The 18,510-nt window shown below is 55.7% G+C and overlaps 1 protein-coding gene across 6 annotated transcripts; it reads left to right on the top strand.

Moving 5' to 3' along the window:
- Window positions 1-582: 582 nt before the first annotated feature.
- Window positions 583-17,217, top strand: RNF44 (ring finger protein 44). Of its 6 annotated transcripts, none has more exons than XM_043912335.1 (11): window positions 583-815; window positions 11,590-11,741; window positions 11,949-12,138; window positions 12,571-12,738; window positions 13,155-13,331; window positions 13,439-13,594; window positions 13,677-13,801; window positions 14,089-14,176; window positions 14,265-14,386; window positions 14,540-14,639; window positions 14,839-17,217. In XM_043912335.1, exons 2-11 carry the CDS (start codon window positions 11,635-11,637, stop codon window positions 14,899-14,901), a joined length of 1,296 nt encoding a protein of 431 aa, XP_043768270.1. In that variant the 5' UTR covers window positions 583-815; window positions 11,590-11,634; the 3' UTR covers window positions 14,902-17,217. The 6 variants fall into 6 exon arrangements, with proteins under 6 accessions (XP_043768270.1, XP_043768272.1, XP_043768271.1 ...); XM_043912337.1 differs by lacking the exon at window positions 583-815 and adding an exon at window positions 4,033-6,345; XM_043912336.1 differs by lacking the exon at window positions 583-815 and adding an exon at window positions 6,398-7,144.
- The last annotated feature ends 1,293 nt before the right edge of the window (window positions 17,218-18,510 follow it).

Raw genomic sequence — 18,510 nt, 5'->3', positions numbered from 1 at the left:
AGCGGGGCGCGATGGGAGTTGTAGTCCTAGCCGGCTAATTACACCTTAGGATGCAGTGGGCGGGGATGCCCTCTGGATCCCAGGCCTGAGCAGGTATTCCCACTTTGGTTCAGGATGGCTCTAGCAATGGACTGAAGCATTCTTTTGTCACTAGAGTCTCCCTACATCCCGAAGGAGGTATCATCATTCCCATTTCACAGAAGAGGAAACTGAAGCTCAGAGAATGACCCACAGAGAGGAACCAAGATCTGCTGATCTCAGTCTTTTCTCTTTGTATGTAGATCCTTGTTACCTTCTCCCGCGCGCGCGCGCGCGCACACACACACACACACACACACACACTCCGAAGCTGAGGGATGGGAACAAACTGTCCGTGAAGCAAAGGTTCTTTGAACGGCCACGGGCTCGTATTATCTTTCCTATTTAGTCATTCATCCAAGGTCACACCGGTAGCAAAGGGGGCACCTGGGGTGCCAGACCCTGTAAGCCTCGCCCTTGCGCGCCCTTTGCGGCCGTACACTGAGGGGGCGTGGCCGAGACACGCTCCGCCTCCTTCCACCCTCCACTCCCGCGCGCTTGGTGCAGTCCAGGTACTTCCATACGTGCGCGGGAGCGAGGGTGAAGCTACGTAGCTGCTGTAGACCCCGCGCGCGCGCGCGCCCGGGTGAAGAGGTCTGTGGACCGTTCCACTGCGTCGGGCCAAAGGGGGGACCGCGGCAGGCGGCGCTCGGGCCGCAGCGGGACCAGGACCCCGGGCTGCAGCGGGAGCAACGCGCCGGCCGCCGGGTGGGGTTAGAGCCCCGCCGCGGCCCCAGGTAACGCACGGCCTGGACCCTGCGCCGTGCGACCCAGGCGCAGGGTCAACGAGGATGGAGCGATAGGGGGCGGCAGTGGGCTAGCAGTGTAGCGCAGGGACCTCCAGCAAGGCCAGAGTCCGCCGGGCTGCGTCCGCTGGGCGGGAGCTTGCTGTCCTGGGACTCTGGGCCAGAGCTGCTCTGCCCGCTGTCTGGTGTTCCAGTACGGGGAAGCCCTGGGAACTACTCGTCCCAGAGTGCCCTGCGCTCCACGCATGCTCCGATCGCAACCCCTGGCGAGTCCCGGCTAGAGCTGGAGCCCAGGAGTCCAGGACAGACTGCAGTGCTTTGGCCTCCTTAGCGCTGTCCCAAACACTACCAGCGCTCCTTGTCCCAGCTGCTGGGGATCCAGCGCGACCCAAACCTTGCCCTGGGGCTGCCTCGGGTCGGAAGAACAGACCACTGCACGCCAGCGGCGTGGGTACTGCTTTGAGGGTAAAGGCAGGCGCGGGGGCTCCAGCGGATCTGTGTCTTGCCCAAGGTCACACACTCTGTTGCCTGAGGGCTATGAAGCCCGAGTCGAGATGGGCCCAGGGCAAGAAAGACGATGTGGGTGTAGGAAGCTGGCCTTGGTTGGAGGGCAAAGGGGGGATTCAGCTGGACTCATCTCCCGGGAATTGCCAGGCTCCCACAATCTTGCAGCGCCCGATTTTCATCTCTGGATGCTGTGGTGACCCGTACCTGCTCCTTCGTTTACCAGACCCTATGTGTTCCACGGATGACAGCTATAACAGGGAGGGAGTCAGGAAGCGGATCCCCTCCCAGTGCCCTACCCACAAAGCTCACACATTCAAGCACATGGTATCTTCCAGGACCGTGGAAGATGTGCACACAGTGGAAGCCACTGTTGACTCACAGTCACCCCTATTTTCACCGGACAAACTGTGAGCCTCATAGAGGTGGCAGCTTTCTCATAGTCTAGGTGGGCTGGCTTCTGAGGCACTGCACTTAACCATCAGTGTCTGCCTGCCCTCTCTGTAGCCTGTAGGAGATGAACAGCAGTGCTGCATACACAGAGTGCTGAGGAAATGGCATCTGTCACTAGTGCTGTCATCATCCTGGTTTTACAGAAGTGAGACTGAGGAAGAGAGAGGCCACATCACTGACCAAGACTCAGAGCTGGGGCCAGAGTGCTGCAGCCTCGAACCCAGACCTGGGAACACCTTTATAGACACGCCACCCTCCCCCATATGCATAAATGGGCTCTGCTTTTTAGGGCAACCAAAGCTTAGGGCTCAGGTGTGTTCAAGCCTGCCCTAAGCAGCAAGGACTTGGCAGAGTGGGGCCTGTCAACCCCTACCCTGGAATGTGAGGCTCAAAGCTGATGCTCTGGGGTAGCTGGGAGGTCTGTGTCCTGAGCGGGCTTTACCAGGCTGTGCTGTGTGTTCCTGAACCGTCCCTCAATCTCTGTGTTCTGCCAGCTTCACTTGGGAAGGCTGCTGGGCCCTGCATCTGGAGGAGGGCTTGAGGGGTTTTAGAAAAAAGGAGTGGAGTACTTTCTGACCCCTGATGGAGGGAAGGAGGCAGCCAGCTGTCCAGGCTCTTAGGTAGGCAGGTAGAATAGGGGAGGCCCCAGCAGGAACCATCTCCTGCAGAGTCCTGGGGTGGAAGCCGGAATGTAGGTAGCATCCAGTATTTTGCATTCAAGGGACCAGGGTTCAAATCCCTCTCTGCCATTCTTCCAGTCTGTGATCTGGAGAGGCTCTTGTGCTTTTGATTATTGGACACTTGGAGACCCTGTGTTGGCATTTGCATTGTGTGAACCAAACTTAATGTTAGCTTAAAATGTGACCCCATGTTTGCCCCTTGATGACTATGTAATGGTGGGTGAGTCATGTCCTCTTTTGCCCAAGCTTCCTCATCTGTAAAGTGGAGCACACACTGATACCTAGGTCATTGGGAGGACCAATGAGATGATCAGGGTAGGATTTACCCAGATCATGCGGGAGACTCCAGAACTCCAGTTTCTCCACAGAACTTCATGGGAGGTGCTTGGCCAAGCGTGAGCCACCCCCACCAATCATTTCTGGAGCTCCCTGGGCCACACTTTGGGAACTGGGTCAAGGGGAGTCATTTCCTGAGCCATTTTCTTCATCTGTAAGATGAAAGTAACAGAACCTGCCTTCAGAGGGGTGGGGCGGGGTGGGGTGATGAGGGTGAGGCACACAGTAGGTATATAGGCCATGGGCCCACCCTGGGGTTCCAAAGCAGAGGACTCATAAATGAGAGGAAAGTCCAGATTCCTGACTTCCCTGGGAAATAGGGTAAAACTGAGCCTCCTTCCCGCTTGCTCCAGAGTGATTTTGCATGTGCCCAGGAAAGTTTTTCAGGTCAGAGGGAGACGTGTTATTGGCCTCTGGTCCTGGGGGCGGGAACCTTGAGGGCTGTAGGGATTTGCTGAGGGCATCCCAGGGACATAAACCAGAGGGTCACGTGTGAAACAAGGCAGGAGGAAGATTTCCTGGCCCTGAAGCATCAGGGGCAAGGAAGAGCAACCCAGAGCTCCTTCCTTGGGCATCCACCATCCAGTTTGAGCCAGGCCCTGCTAGGGGTAGAAGGAGCAGCCCCATGAGATGCTTTCTGCTGTCCTGATGCAGTGTGATAACAGGCGTGCTGCATATTGTCGAAACCAGGAGACAGGTCAGGAGAGGCTCCGAGCAGGCAGCCTTTCAGCTGAGCCCCTAAGGTTGAGCAGAGTTTGGCCAGAGGTGAGCAGGGGATGTTGAGGACACTTTAGGCAGAGACAATGGCACAGTCAGACCGCTGGTGTCTTCAAAGGAGTAAGTGGATTATGGAGTAGTAATTGGAGTCACTTCCTATGTGGGGTGGTGTCCAACTCTTGCGACCCCATGGACTGGAGCCTGCCAGGCTCCTCTGTCCATGGGATTCTCCAGGCAAGAATACTGGAGTGGGTTGCCATTTCCTTCTCCAGGGCATCTTCCCGGCCCAGGTATCGAACCCAGTCTCCTGCATTGCAGGCAGATTCTTTATCAACTGAGCTATGAGGGAAGCCCAGAGTATTAGTCATTCAGTTGTGTCCAACTCTTTGCGACCCCATGGATTGTAGTCCGCCTCTGTCCATGGAATTCTGCAGACAAGAGTACTGGAGTGGGTAGCCATCCCCTTCTCCAGGGGATCTTCCCAATCCAGTGATGAACCTGGTTCTCCTGCATTGCAGGCAGATTCTTTACCATCTGAGCCTGGTAAGGATTTCCACGCTGTGGCCTCAGGCAAGTCGCTTCCCTTCCTTGAGCCTCAGATCCTCACCTGTAAAAAGAGATTACCTCTGTGGTGTCTCAGTGAAGGCTGAATGTCACTGCACTTAAAAATACTGAATCCTCTCAGGCAAGGAGGAGATTACTGCGTGAGACATGAAGTGGTCATGACAGGGCTGTGTGCAATTCAAATGGCATGAATTGAAGGTCAGGGTGCATCTAGGCCTGAATTCAAAGATAGGGAAGTTCAGCACAAGCTGGAGACTTCACAGCTTCCTGTAAGAGGTGAGATGGGAGCCAAGCTTCAAGCATTGCATTCAAGGAATGCATTGGTAGAAAGGAAGCGAGAGGCAGGGAAGGCCAGAGGGAGCACAGCCATGGCTGTGGGAGAGATGCTGGGGAGAAGTGAGCCTGAAGAGTTTGGTCGGGGAAGCTTGTCTTGTTAAGCACAGCCCTGAAAGGTAGGCATTAGGGAGCCATTGCAAGTTCTACCCCTACACAGGCAAGCAGGGGTTGGTCTGTGTAAGCACTTTGAGTGTAGGAAGGATTTTCTGATTGCTTTTACAGAGTGAGAAAAATAAAAGATTGGAAGGGATTTAGGGGAAGGGAGAGTTGCTGTTAAGGAGATGGTTAGAGAAAGGCATCCCCATTTATTCTCATGCACCCATAGTTTAATTGTGATGGAGAGAGTTCGGCATTCCAGGTAACATTTGTAGCATGCCTCCTGAATTTGATCTCTTGTCCCTACAGGTCTGCACCTAGACACCATTTTCAGTTTTTGTGTTATTGGCTGCACATCCACAGTATGGTGTCAGATTGTTGTTGCGCTAAACATTACTTGGATAGGCATGTCTGTTCTCCAAACTTCCTTCTGGGTTGTTTCTATTGGATGCCTCTAAAGGAACACAAGTTTTAATGACTGGAAATCCTTAAGACATACTGTTTTGCAGTAATTTTCTCTAGAATTTTCGGTAGGTTATACGGCATTAGGTTTTTTTGGGTTTTTTTTAAACGGCAAACATACAAAAGCATATTGAATAAAAAGTTTGTCCTTCTGGCCCAGTGCTCTCCCTTCAGTTCTCCAAGAGGGCAGTTATTAATGTCTCCTGTATATCCTTCCAAAAATATTCTATTGTGATACGGAATATATTTTAAAAAAACATTGATACTGTTACACTCAGTTCAGTATGTTTCAGTTTTGAAATCTGGGATTATGAAATATACCAAAGAAGCATAGAAAATCACACACAGGCACACGCCCAGCAGCCCCACTACACGGGCTCAGCAGATGTTTTAACATTTGTGCTGGTATCTCGTGTAGGGCTGATTCGGAAGTAGCCCTGTGTCAGTGCAGCTCCATCTAGAGGAGTGTAGTTATGGATTCTGTGCGTACTTTATATTCAGCCTGTTCCCAGCTCTTGAATATTTTAAATATTACTGATTTTTCTCTCCTTCCCCACACCCCCCGTCGATATGGAGGTAATACCTCATTTTGTATAATGTACCCAGGCAGACATGGAGGCAGAGGGGAACGAAGCTCGGCTTTGTCTTGGATTCAAGCGTCACCTCAGCAGTGTGACCTGGGGTGAATGACGCCCCTCTTGATGTTCTTTACCCCTTTGTAAAATGGGCAGGTTGTAGTAATCTGTCTCATAGGAATATTGTAGGAAACGAAAGACTTCGTTGGGTTTAGTTGCACTGTCCACCTAGGCAAGCAGCTCTCCCACGCCTCTCCTAGAGCAATTAGAGCGCAGGTGGCCTGGAGAATTCCATGGACCGAGGAGACTAATGGGCTACAGTGAAGCGGCTTGCAAAGAATCGGACAGGACTGAGGGATTAACACTTCCTTTTCACGCCTCCTACTCTATCTTCAAACTGTTCCCCGCCCCTTTCCCTGGCCACGCTAGGGGCGGGGCGGTTAAATGTGTTTGTGACGTCAGCGCGCTCCGGGCCAATCCCCCTTCCCGCCAAGCGTTAGCTTATTTGCATGGATTGCCCTTTATTGGTTCGTTGAGCAAGCCAGGCCCACCCAACTATTTAAAGTCACCGCGCAGTATAAACAAGGAGATGCGGGGCGGCCAGGCCATGATGTCATCGCGGCGCAGTAGCTCTCGGAGCTGACGTCATCTCCGGGGAGGTTGCCGGTCCAGGGCTGTTAGAGCCTTCCTAACCACTGAGGCTGGCTTAAGGGGCCGCTCTTGCCCCGTCGAAGGTCTGGTTCATTGCACTTCAGTGTCCCAGGCGCCGCCCCGTCCCGAGGAGGGGACCATGACACAGTAAGTCCGGGCTGCAGCTCCCCCAGCGGGACCCGTTTCTCGGGCAGGGAAACCACCTCAGAAGCATGAGTGATTCGCGAGTTTGCATAGCAAGTTAGAGTTGCAGCCAATTTGTCTTACCCACCTAGAGGGTCTTCCATCTTTAGGTCAGGCCATGTGGCCCCGCCCCTTGCTTGTGATGGCTGCGGTCACTTTAAGTGAGGAGGTGGGGACGAGAAGGAGTTTTTTTTTAAAAAAAAAAATCTGCCTTCAAGATGGCGACCCACTAATCACGTGCCGAGCCCCGGCGGGTGATTGGCTCTTAGCACCCCCGAGGGGAGGAGCTCTTGGCAAGGGGCGGGGCCCTTGCGGGCAGCTGCCGGCTACTGTTTGCCGGAACCTCCCGGCGCGTCCCCGCGAGTCCCCCTCCCGCCCGGCGCGCGACCCCGCCGCTTCGAATGTTGTGAATCAAATGTGGGGTTTGTTACATTCCGCTGCCGCCGCGGACAGTTCTTAAAGGGCCAGCCGCAGGCAGCTGCGCAAACCCGGCCGCGTCCTGCACTGCCTCCTGCTTCCCAAGGGCCTGGGCTGGCCACGCGTGGGCCTCGCGAGGCAGACGTTCGGCGGACGGACAACAAAGAGAGAGGGCCCCGGAAGGATCCGGACAGCCCCCGGACTAAGGGGTGGGAAAGGGAGCACATTGTTCCGCAGGGCGGGGGCTCTTAAAGGGTCCAGGCAGCATACTCCCACCCCCACCTCCGCCCCCTGCCCAGCTTGGCCGTTCTAGATCGGGAACAAAGGAGTCACCGTGAGGCCGAAGGTGAGTCGGGGACTGAGCCCCCAACTCCCGATTTCTGCATCCCTAGAACTCCTGCCCCCCTTCCCCTGGGACTGGGTATTGTGATCTAGCTGGCTCTGCAGGAGTTAATCACGGGCAGTTCGGAGTGGGGACGGCGAGGCCTCTAGAATCCGGGACCCCTCCCCACCCCCAGCGCCCCCCAGGCCAGGCCGAGTCTCCTTCTCCAGAGGCTGAGCGCTGCGGTCGGAGAGGAAGGAGCCGCCCCCTCCCCCTGCCGCCGCCACTTCCTTTGTTGTTGCTTTTGTCTCACGCCGAGCACATGGTCCGGGATCCTCGGTTCTTAAAGTCACAGCGCTCTGGCCCCGACGCCGCAGTCTGGCCTCTCGTCCCCGATGTTCCTCTGAGCACAGCACAAAGGAGTGAGAAGGGGGTGAGGGAGGCCCCGCTCTGGGCGAGTATCCGTACCACGGCCCCCTCCCCCACGCCTGTCCCCTTTCCCAGGGAGGGTTGGTTGAGGAAGCTCCCCGAACCCCGCTACCTGCGTCTGGCCCACATTGAGAATGGGCTTGCCCTTTAGGGACACTGGTTACCTCCGCGTATAATGTGACCACCTGGTTTCTTGCGTCTTGCTTATTGTGGCTTTATTTGGGAGCTCTGGGAAGGAGAGATTTCCACCCCCATTTTACAGTTTTGCCAACTGAGTCTCAGAAGGGAAGATTTCCTTGACCAAGGTCACCCAGGGAGTCTGGGCTGGCGCACGGCTCTTACTTAACTCAGAGCCTGGTGGTCCTGCCCTCAGCTGCCACGAGACACACAGTTGGGTAGCTCTGCTTGTCCTCCAAGCAGTGCGGGGCCCAGCCTGCCTCTTTTGGGGGGCTGGTGGGAGGGAGTAGGGAGGGATGCTTCTCAGCCTGCCTCAGTCTGCTCCTCTCCTCAGGGCCTCACTTGGCTTATCTGCAAAACAGCCCCTGTCCTGCAAACAGCCGCCAGGCCCAAATTATATGTTAGGGTCTCCCTCGACCAGGATGGGGATAGCTGCTTGGGGCACTGAAAGTGCGTGGGGGAGGAGCGGGATGCAAGATGCAGTCCCTGCTTCTGGGCAAGATTGGATTTAGGGATGGGACCCTCAGGACTCTTTTTCAGAGACCTCATTAAGAGCCCAGCCCAAAGGACGCGTGGTAAAAGACAGCAGTTAGGTGGTGGCTTTGCTGTTTGACCTTGAGCAAGTTGCTAGCTCCAACTTTGGGCCTCACTTACTTCTCACCACGATAGGGCTCATCAGGGTGCCTGAAAGAGAAAGCTCTCCTGATCTCCTTCAGGGCCCGCAGTAGAGATTTGGCATTAGGTAATTCTTGAGGGTACTGATGATAATGCAAGTCAGGGTTAAAGAAGCCTGGGCCTAGATGACCAGCCAGGACTAATTCTGACCCGCTTTGGCTTTATAGTCTGGAGTGAGTTATTTCCTTTCTTTGGGTCCCAGTTTCCTCAACTGTAAAGTGGGTGAGTTCCTCCTGGGCCATCTCTGTTCCCAGTCAAGAACCAGCTGGGGTATTCCCTGCGGGATCCTGTCTGACTTTTTGATAGTGTAAAGCTCAGCTGATACCTGAGCTTTGCAGATCACTGCAGTGGACTCTGGGGAGTCCTTACCAGTCCCCTGGGAGGTGATTATTGGCCTGTTCCCATTTTACAGATGAATAAGCTGTGGCTCAGAGAGAGGAAGCAAAGTGCCCGATCCTCAACCAAGACTGCCAGGTCAGGGCATCACGTGTTAATAAAATGCAAGGGTTGACACTGCCACTTTTGGCACCATTGGCCACAGCTCAAGGGCTTCTGTCTGGTGGCTGGATTTCCCAGCTCCTCACCACTTCCCTTTCCTGCACTGTGGGCGTTTTTGAAGAGGCTGGCCAGAGCAGAATCCCATGGGCCTGGGCCTCTGTAGTTCTTCACCCCGAGCCTTGACATTGCCCAGCCTTCAACAAGATAGCCTAGCATAAGAGGAGCAGTTGAGGCCACTGCTGTGTCCCTGGGCACTCAACTGTAGCTGACTGGCCTTGGGTCTCACTTCTCTCAGTGAGATCTCATCCTCAGTGTTCCTACTTCTGAGGGTTGCTGTGAGGACTTAACTGGGATGGCACATGGAAAGTATTGTAGTTCTTGTTAATAACTCCCCATCAGCAGGACTGAGGTCTCTCAGAATCTCCGAGGTCAGTTAGAACAGAGGTTCTTAAGCACTGCCTGTGCTATAGAAACTGCTGGGGAATTTGGTGGAATTCCAGGCACTTTTGTTCCCCAACCTTCCTAAGATTCTGATCCCAAAAGTGTAGGGTGGGTCAGGAGTTTGTCGTTTCAGCTATTTGGGGGTTTCCTCTGAGTCTTTCTTGGCCTATGTTTGCTCAGCTGGATCATCAGCAGGAATCGAGGCTGTGTGCGTGTGTGTGTACACATGTGTGTTAGGATGTGCACTTGGCCCACACCAGGGGTTATAACCCCAGTGACCTGTGGTGGACGGGCGGGGAATGGGTCTGGGGTGGCCTGGAGAGAAAGCTCATGCTCAGAGTGAGGGAGTCAAGCAGGAATGAGGGACCAGATTTTCTGCTTCACCACACACACACAGACACACATACTCACACTCACTCACTCTGAAAGGCCAGATTTTTATGTAATCTCCCAATTTTTAATCATTGGCACTAACTTCACTGCTACCAGACTGATTACATAGACCTTAGGCCTAGGTTATCAGCTCTCCTGGGTGCATTTACCACATCTGCCCTGTGCTGGATACAATCCACTGGGCCTTGTCCACCCTTCTGCCAATTGCTGGCTGGGAGGAGTGTGAATTCCAGCTCTTCCGTGGCCTTGGGCCCTATGCTGTCTTAGCAGGTAGAGAAAACTCCTCCCTTTCAGGCTCATTGTGAAAGTTAGGGCCCATACACATAAAGCCCAGCTCAGAGGAGAGGAGCAAGGAGTTGAGGGGACAGTGCACACATTCCTAACTGTGTGAACAGAGAGGCAGCACTTGACGCTGTGTGTGGAGGAAGCATAGGAGTCTCATTCTATGGAGGCGGGGTTCCAGTGGTAGGAACAGCCAAGGGCTGGTCATGCTAGACGTGCCCTTTTGCTTTGCAGGGCCTGACAGATTCCAGAGCTTTCCCTGCCAGGACCTCATTCCAACCTCTGGAGTTAATACCCCTGCCCCCCCGAAACTTGCCCCTCCTGGACCCCAGCTCCTGCCCCACCTTGTTCCCACTCAGCTTCCTCCCTTAGGTTTAGGTTCTTGCTTCCTCTTTTTTTTCTCAGCAAACCCTACCTCCGACTTGCGGGCTGTGTTGGGTCAGGTTTATACCACCCCCTCCAACCCCCTCCTCCTGCCCCAGAGGGCCTGGCTTCTTGCCAGACCCACCAGTCCATCAGAGGTTGACTGCGTTTATTGCTTCATTGCATCATGCCAAAATTCTTGACCTGGACCCTTTCGCATTGGGCAGCAGGGTACAGCAAGAGGCTTGTAGTCAGCCCGCCTCCCCGCTTTGACACTTCCTGTGGCACCTTGAGCAAGTCCTTTCTTGTCTCTGAGCCTCAGTTTTCTCTTCTGCAGCATGGAGCTAACAGTTCCTTCTTTTAAGAGTAGGTGAAGTCTCACTTGGGTGGGCACTGTGGTAACAGATTATGGAAAGGAAGTATACCGTCGATCCTCTCTATCCATAGGTTCACACCCATAGATGTAACCAACTGTAGATTGAAAATATTGGGGAAAAAATCCATCAAGTTGCAAAAAGCAAAAGTTGAATTTGCCCTTTAGGTAGCATTTACATCATATTTACCTAGCATTTACATTGTATTAGGTGTCATAAGTAATCTAGAAATGATGGAAAGTCCAGGGGAGGATGTGTATAGGTTATATGCAAATATTACACCATTTCACATAAGGGATTTAAGCATTCAGATTTCGGTATCATGGGAGTCCTAGAACATGTACCCTATGGATACTGAGGGATGACTCCTGACTTGTCTTGGACTGAGAACCCCCAAGGGCAGGAACCAAGTCAGAATCTCTCATATATAAGTAGTGGGAGGAATGCAGTCCTTCTTGAGCCAAGCAGATAGAAGGGAGGAAGCTGGAGTCCCCTCAGAAACCCTACTACCTGTAGGTCATATTTGTAGATCCTTGCACCACGACAGGGTTCCCTGAAGACCCACCTGGAGGGAGCCTTACACCAGAGCCATCTGGCCTGGAAGCATGTGAGCCAGCCTTCTGGACTCCCTGCAGGCCAAGCCTCTCTCTGGTCTGTCCACCCTGAACCCCAGTGCCAGAGTGCAGTGCTTCCAGGGGAGCACAGGGGCGTGGCAGGCGGGCATGAGTGGGCTTCTGGAACCAGGGTGCAGAAGTTTGATGCTCCCTCCCTGACCCCTCGTGGAGCAAGGGACTGGACTTCTCTGTGCCTTAGTCCCTTTGTCGGTTTGCCTCCTAGGGTCGTGTGCCCTGGCCCAGCCCCTCCAGCCCTCTGCCACCCCTGATGCAACCATGGGCTCTGGCAGTGACTAGGTGGGCACCCTCTGCCCCTGGGGGTCAACGGCGATTCCCTGCAGGACCCAGCAGCAGCCCGGGCCAGTTCTGGGGAAGGTAGGAGGGAACCTCCCAGTCCTATGGATCCTGGAGCCACTGGCGTGGGGGCTGTCAGCCTGGGCTGGACACAGGGGCCGGGGGCGGTGGGCCCAGGGCCCTGAGCTGTCTTCCTTCCCCAGTGGGTAGTGGACCTTTGGCTTCTTCCGTGCTCTGTGAATGAGCGGCCCTCGTCAGTGCTACTGGGGCCTCCTCTCTGTGGTGCAGCCCCAGCCGCGAGGGCCCCCTGGCCAGCCCGCCTGCCCAGGATGAGCGCTTCCCCTCCCAGCAGCTGCCGCCCCGACCAGCACACCTCCCTGTAGAGGAGCGCCGAGCCTCGGCTCCTGCCGGCGGGAGCCCCCGAATGCTGCACCCAGCCTCCCAGCAGAGCCCGTTCATGGTTGATCTCCACGAGCAGGTAGGCAGAACCCCCGTTCATGGTTGATCTCCACGAGCAGGTAGGCAGAACCCCCCACCCTCGCACTCCGCCTTGCCGCCCTGGCCTCTGGCAAGTCGGTCCAAGGAACAGAGGAGCAATACCCTGACTTCATCTTGCTGAACTCATTGCTCTGTTTGGGGAGGCATCTTTAGCCCTGGTGTACAGGTTGGTACATTGAAGCCCAGAGAAGGGAAGGACCTTCCCTGGGGCCACATGGTGGATGAGTGATAGAGCTAGAGAGCCCCTCCTGGGTTCCCAGAGGACTCTCTGGGGCTTGGGGCAGGAGGTAGCAGCCAGGTCTACAGTGGGTAGGCCCCAGCTAGAGAAGGGAAGAGAGCTGGCCCGGCGGGACTTTCTCACCTCGGGGGCAGCCGAGTGGCCTCCCCACAGTTCTGGGTCTCTCTCCTGCAGGTGCACCAGGGACCTGTCCCTCTGTCCTACACAGTCACCACGGTGACCACCCAAGGCTTCCCCTTGCCTACAGGCCAGCACATCCCTGGCTGCAGCACTCAGCAGCTCCCAGCATGCTCCGTGATGTTCAGCGGGCAGCACTACCCGCTCTGCTGCCTCCCGCCCCCGGTGAGTGAGCGCCCGCCCAGGCCTCCTGGCCCACCTCTAGCCGAAGGCCTCGGGCTTGGGCCCGTAGCAGAACTGAGCTGCACTTGACGGCCCTCACCCAGGCTGTCAGAGTTCTCTCGGCTCCAGGTCACAGCCTTGTCCAGAAAAGCGTTCGTGTATTCATGTCCAGTGGAGGGGCGTTGCAGAACTCAGGGATGGCCCTGCATCCCAGGGCCTGCTGTGTGGTTTGGAGTTGTCACTGTGGGCCTTCAGAGCAAGATGTCCTGCCTGGGAGGCCTAGTCCAGGACTAGATGGTCCAGAGGACTTCTCGTCGGGTGGAATGGGCCCTGGCCCTGGCCCTGGCCCTGATCCCACAAACCTAAGACCCAACCCAGAGCCCAGAAGAACGTTCTCCAGCCTCTGCCCCCTTTCTCAGCAGCTGATCCAGGCGTGCACCATGCAGCAGCTCCCGGTGCCCTACCAGGCCTACCCCCACCTCATCTCCAGTGACCACTACATCCTGCACCCCCCGCCGCCGGCCCCGCACCCCCAGCCCGCTCACATGGCGCCTCTTGGGCAGTTTGTGTCCCTGCAGACACAGCACCCACGCATGGTGAGTCCTGGCGACGGGTCCGATGCTACGGATGGTGGGCGGGGCAGGGGCCAGGGGACACCCCTCTTCACTGACTGCCAACGCCCCCCCCCCCCCACTTCTCCCAGCCCCTGCAGCGCCTCGACAATGACGTGGATCTCCGGGGGGATCAGCACCCCCTGGGGAGCTTCACCTACTCCACCTCGGCCCCCGGCCCTCCCCTGTCCGTGCCCATGCACTACCTGCCCCACGACACCCTGCACCAGGAGCTGTCCTTCGGTGTGGTGAGTGCCGCCCCTGCTCTGGCTCGAGGGTGACCGGGGAGACAGGCCCGTGGCTGACCTGCCCCTGGCCCCTCTCTCGCAGCCATATTCCCACGTGATGCCTCGGAGACTGAGCACCCAGAGATACCGCCTGCAACAGCCGCTCCCCCCGCCGCCCCCGCCACCTCCCCCACCACCGTACTACCCCAGCTTCCTGCCCTACTTCCTGTGAGTACCTGTGCAGCTGCTCCAGAGCTGTGGGGCCGTTCTCCTGGGGCCTTTAGTGGTTAGACCCAAACAGGGTCCCACGGAGGTCCCGGGGCTGCTTGAGAGCCCCAGCATCCCCACTAGACCAGACCTGCACACTCAGGCTCCCCAATGGGGTCCCTGGTGTGAACAGTGCAGAGTTCTGGGCTTGGTTTCATGGCGGGAATCAGGGGACCCCCCCCCCAATGCTCAGTGCTCTCTATGCCTACTGCCCTTGACCCTGGGCCCACGTGCTTGTCTCTCACTAGCTCGATGCTGCCGATGTCACCAACAGCAATGGGGCCCACCATCAGCCTGGATCTTGATGTGGATGACGTGGAGATGGAGAACTATGAGGTCCCATGGAGCCCGGTCCTGGGAAGTGGGGGCCTGGGGGACCTCCAGCCCTGGCCGCCGCTGACTCTCCCCTCCTGCCCGCGTCCAGGCTCTCCTGAATCTGGCCGAGCGGCTGGGAGATGCCAAACCCCGTGGCCTCACCAAAGCGGACATCGAGCAGCTTCCATCATACCGCTTTCACCCGGACAGTCACCAGTCGGAGCAGACGCTGTGAGTGCCCTGGCCGCCCCTTACACCCCCCGCTGCCCCCAGCTTCTCTGTGAGCACAGATGGGGTTCTGATTTCCGGGGGAGGGGCTTTGTGCCCTGCCCTGAGTCTGCCCTTGCCACCAGGGTGGGGGTGATGCTCTGTAACTCCTCCCAGGTGTGTCGTCTGCTTCAGTGATTTCGAGGCGCGGCAGCTGCTCCGGGTCCTCCCCTGCAACCATGAGTTCCACACCAAGTGTGTCGACAAGTGGTTGAAGGTAAGGTTCCCATGCTGGCCCCCAGGTGTGGGGAGGGAGGAGGGGGACTGGAGGGCTTCTCTCTGCATCCTCTTTGGCATCCAGAAGTTTTTGGTTCCACGCAGGGAGCCAGGTCCCCATCAGGCAGCAGAAGAGCCTCAGATGGGATGGGGGTTGGGCAGGAGTGGTGGAGTCTTGACATGAGGCTGCTTCCCCCCAGGCCAACCGGACGTGTCCCATTTGCCGGGCCGACGCTTCCGAGGTGCCCAGGGAGGCTGAGTGAGGCCCCACAGCCGCCCCGGAGAACCCTGCCCAAAGCTCTGGAAACTCGGGGGGGTGCCCAGGGAGGGCGTGGTCCCGGCCTGCCCTGCCGTTCCTGCCTGCCTCTCCAGAGCTGCTGTCAGGGTCAGCCCGAGAGAAGCCCCTGCAATAAGCCCCTGCATTTGCCAAGCTCCAAAGACTCCTTCCCCATCTGCCCACCCGTCTGCCCACCAGGGAGCAGCCTGAGCGTCCGTAACTCAGTCTCTCTCCTGTTTGCCCTCGGGTCTGTCTCCTTTTCCTGCCAGCACTGGGAGCCAGGGTCCATTCCCTTAGTGTGGCCGGTGGAGATTGTTGGCCCCAAGATGGGCAAAGGGGGAGCTGTCCGGGTCGCCTGGTCTCTTGCCCTGAAGTGGCATGCCCTCTGTGCAGGTGGCACAGACAGGCGTGGACAGATGGTGGCAGGAAGCCAAGTGGGTCCTTCCACCCTGACCCTCGGCTGACTCAGGCAGCCAGGCTGCTGTGAGGGTGGGGCTGGCTCCCTAGAGGGCCCTCAGCCCAGGCACAACATTCCGGCCACGAGCCCAGGCTGGGGAGCATCAGAGCCAGCCTCCCAAGCAGGCGGGAGGCAGGCTCTGGGCTGCGGCAGATGGGCCCTCTGAGAGGGCCTGGGCCAGCCGGGGAGAGCGACCTCCTGTGTTGCGGGTGGCTGCCCTCCCTGGCAGTGACGGTGCCCAGACCCGTGCCCCATCTCCCCTTTCTGTCGTTTTGCATGAACGTGAGGAGCAGCAGTTTTTGTTGATCATTTGGCCCCAAATCGCGTGTAGGATCTGAGGGTGTGGATTTTTAAACAATCTCTTTTCTTTTGGTTTAATGGGGGGGTATGGGGACCAACCAGGACCAAGTGCCCAGGGAGCAGGGAATGGTCCGCGCTGTACCGCCTGGTCTACATGCATGTGCGCGGCTGGGGCTGGGCCGGGTGGCTGGCGGTCGTGGGTGGGGTTGGGGGGGTCTGTGCTCAGCTGATAACTGCCATGCACTGTACTGCACACGTCCCCAGAGCCTACCGGGACTGTACGCTTTTCAGGGCATTTCTCCCTCTCTAGCCAGGACCTGTCTCCCACCTGCCTGGGCGTGTCTCCTCCAAGGAAGTCTGGGAGGACCTGGGTCCAGGGAGGGTGTGGACCCACCTCCAGGGGCCGCCTCCCAGCTTGAGCCCTGCCCTCCAAGGTCTGGAGGAGCCCCCATAGGGTCTGGCTGAGTTCCCCACCCTCGCCCTCGTGGCCCCATTCCTTCTCTTCCTCACCCCCAGCTGGGGTTGCTGCCCTGAACGAACCGCGTGTGGGGCCGGCACATCCTAGCAGGCAGCCCCTGGCGCCTGCTGCCTCAGGGATGCTCCAACCACCCTCGTTCTCCAGCAGCGGCCCTGGCTTCCCGCCACCCCCCAGCCTGCCATGGGGCCCCATCAGCCTGGCCCCACCCCGTGGAGAACCCAAAGTCTTACTGTATATAACTCCAGGTGACATTTCTATATTTATAGCAGTGTTGAAAACCCCACGTTTTACACAGAGAACCACCCTCTCCAACCCCCCTCCCTTCCCCACCCCCAAAAAAGGTTTTCAAAACCCTTTCCAGTTCCTGGGGCAGGCGGAAACAGGCTCACGGATTGTGTGTCGGCTGCAGCAGTGATTCCAGCGAGCAGCTATTGGGGGGGAAACAACATTAAAAAAAAATCACTTAAAAAAAAAGATTTATAAGACAATTATTTAGGATGTTTGTGATTTGCCGACCTTGCTATAGATGCCATGTTACCAATGATTTCCTGTGGTGGGGGCTTGTCATTGTTTACTGTTTTATTTACCAACTTCTGGCCTAGGCATGACAGTGGGCTCCATCCCCCAGCCCTGGCTGGGCCCAGCACCTGTGTTCTGTGTTAGAAAGGTCTTTTATATATATATATAAAATTACATATATATATATAAACATGTAATTTGGGGGGGCCCTGTTCCTTGCACATTTTACAGTTACCTCATTTTTCCCATGTATGTATTTGAGAAAATGCTAATATATATAGAAAAAAAAAATGGTTCTTAAAGCTTAAATGTGTGGTTTTTTCCATTCCATTGGATTCACATTGGTTTGTAGCATTTAACATAACTAGTATGTTGTATTATATATGTGTATACCGATTGAAATTTTTAACAGATTTGTACTTTTTTTAAAATGAAAGTTGCTAGTTCTGCTTGACCAAGTAGTGCAATCATTATTTTTTTTAATATTGTTGCTGATTTCAGAGGGATATTCACTAATAAATGTATGATGTATATCAAGTATTGCCCAAGCTGCTCTTGGCTGCCTGTGTTCTTACTGTTTTAATGGGAAGTAGGGCTGGGGGCATCAGTCTGAGAGTGGGTAGGGGCCGGGGATGAGAGGGGCAGAAAAGGTTGTTATTTGCTTTGGAACCTTAGGGGAAATGATCTCTTGATGGAGAGGGGTCTGCGGATCCAGTTCAGTGATAACTTACTCTGAGCCAATCTGCTTCACAGGCAAAGTAGGTAGAATTCTGTTGGCAACTGACAAGATTCCATCTCACCGGTTTGAGGAAGAGGGCACTTACTAGTCTTGTCATTTACATTCTGGAAGTAGGTTTTGCTTCAGCCTGACTAGATCCGGCTCAGTCTCCTCGTAAGGAACCAAGGTCTCACTTCATGTTACAACTTTGTTCTGCATGGTGCTTCCTGGTAGCTCTAGCTTAGTTTCGTTCAGTTGCATCCGACTCTTTGCGACCCCATGGACTGCAGCACACCAGACTTCCCTGTCCATCACCAACTCCCGGAGCTTACTCAAACTCATGTCCATCGAGTCAGTGATGCTGTCCAACCATCTCATCCTCTCGTCCCCTTCTCCTCCTGCCTTCAACCTTTCGCAGCATCAGGGTCTTTTCAGATGTGTGAGTTCTTCCCATCAGGTGGCCAAAGTATTGGCGTTTCAGCTTCAGCATCAGTCCTTGCAATGAATATTGAGGACTGATTTCCTTTAGGATTGGCTGGTTTGATCTTGCAGTCCAAGGGACTCTGAAAAGTTTTCTCCAGACTCTGAAGAGTTTGCTGTAGCTCAGTGCCTCCTAATTTAGCATCATCTCCATGCAAAAACTTTTTTTTTTCTTATTCTCTCTAATTAGAATTATTAATAATTCTAATAATTTCTGGTCTGGAGTCATGTTAGACCGGCAGGTTGTACATGCACTCCTGGACCCTGTGCTACCATTAAGGAGCTAGAACAGCATGACTGGCCCAGCCGCGTTACACACATCCCCACCCATGGGTCCCACCGAACCTACAAAAATTAAGCTGCTCATCCTCAAGCTTATTGGGGATGAAGGGCCTGAGAGCCCCCAAAGGGGCCAGACTGGTGAGGTGGAACGTTCCTCCTCTCCATGACGGTGTGTGGTGTTGCAGGGCTGCCTGCTGACTTGTTAGTATGTCAGAGCAACATGGTTGGGAGCAGGAGCGGCCAGCTGGGGACAGGAGACCTGCTGCGTCTGTGATGTCACCATCTGTGACCTTGGTCAGGGCGCTTGTCTTTCAGCCTTTCAATAGTTTGCAAATTAGGGGACAGACTCAGTTGAGTGGTT

The sequence above is a fragment of the Cervus elaphus genome, chromosome 9 (genome assembly GCF_910594005.1).
Source record: "Cervus elaphus chromosome 9, mCerEla1.1, whole genome shotgun sequence".
Classification (NCBI taxonomy): domain Eukaryota; kingdom Metazoa; phylum Chordata; class Mammalia; order Artiodactyla; family Cervidae; genus Cervus; species Cervus elaphus.
Note: the sequence above shows the minus strand (reverse complement) of the source record. Positions and strands in the feature narration are given on the sequence as shown.

What these genes read in the sequence shown, in the direction of transcription:
- RNF44 (XM_043912333.1), top strand. Translation starts at nt 7,443, where the DNA reads ATGGTCCGGGATCCTCGGTTCTTAAAGTCACAGCGCTCTGGCCCCGAC. An exon ending in AGACACAGCACCCACGCATG is followed by an intron (nt 13,332 to 13,438) that starts GTGAGTCCTGGC and finishes CACTTCTCCCAG; the next exon opens with CCCCTGCAGCGCCTCGACAA. An exon ending in GTGTCGACAAGTGGTTGAAG is followed by an intron (nt 14,640 to 14,838) that starts GTAAGGTTCCCA and finishes GCTTCCCCCCAG; the next exon opens with GCCAACCGGACGTGTCCCAT.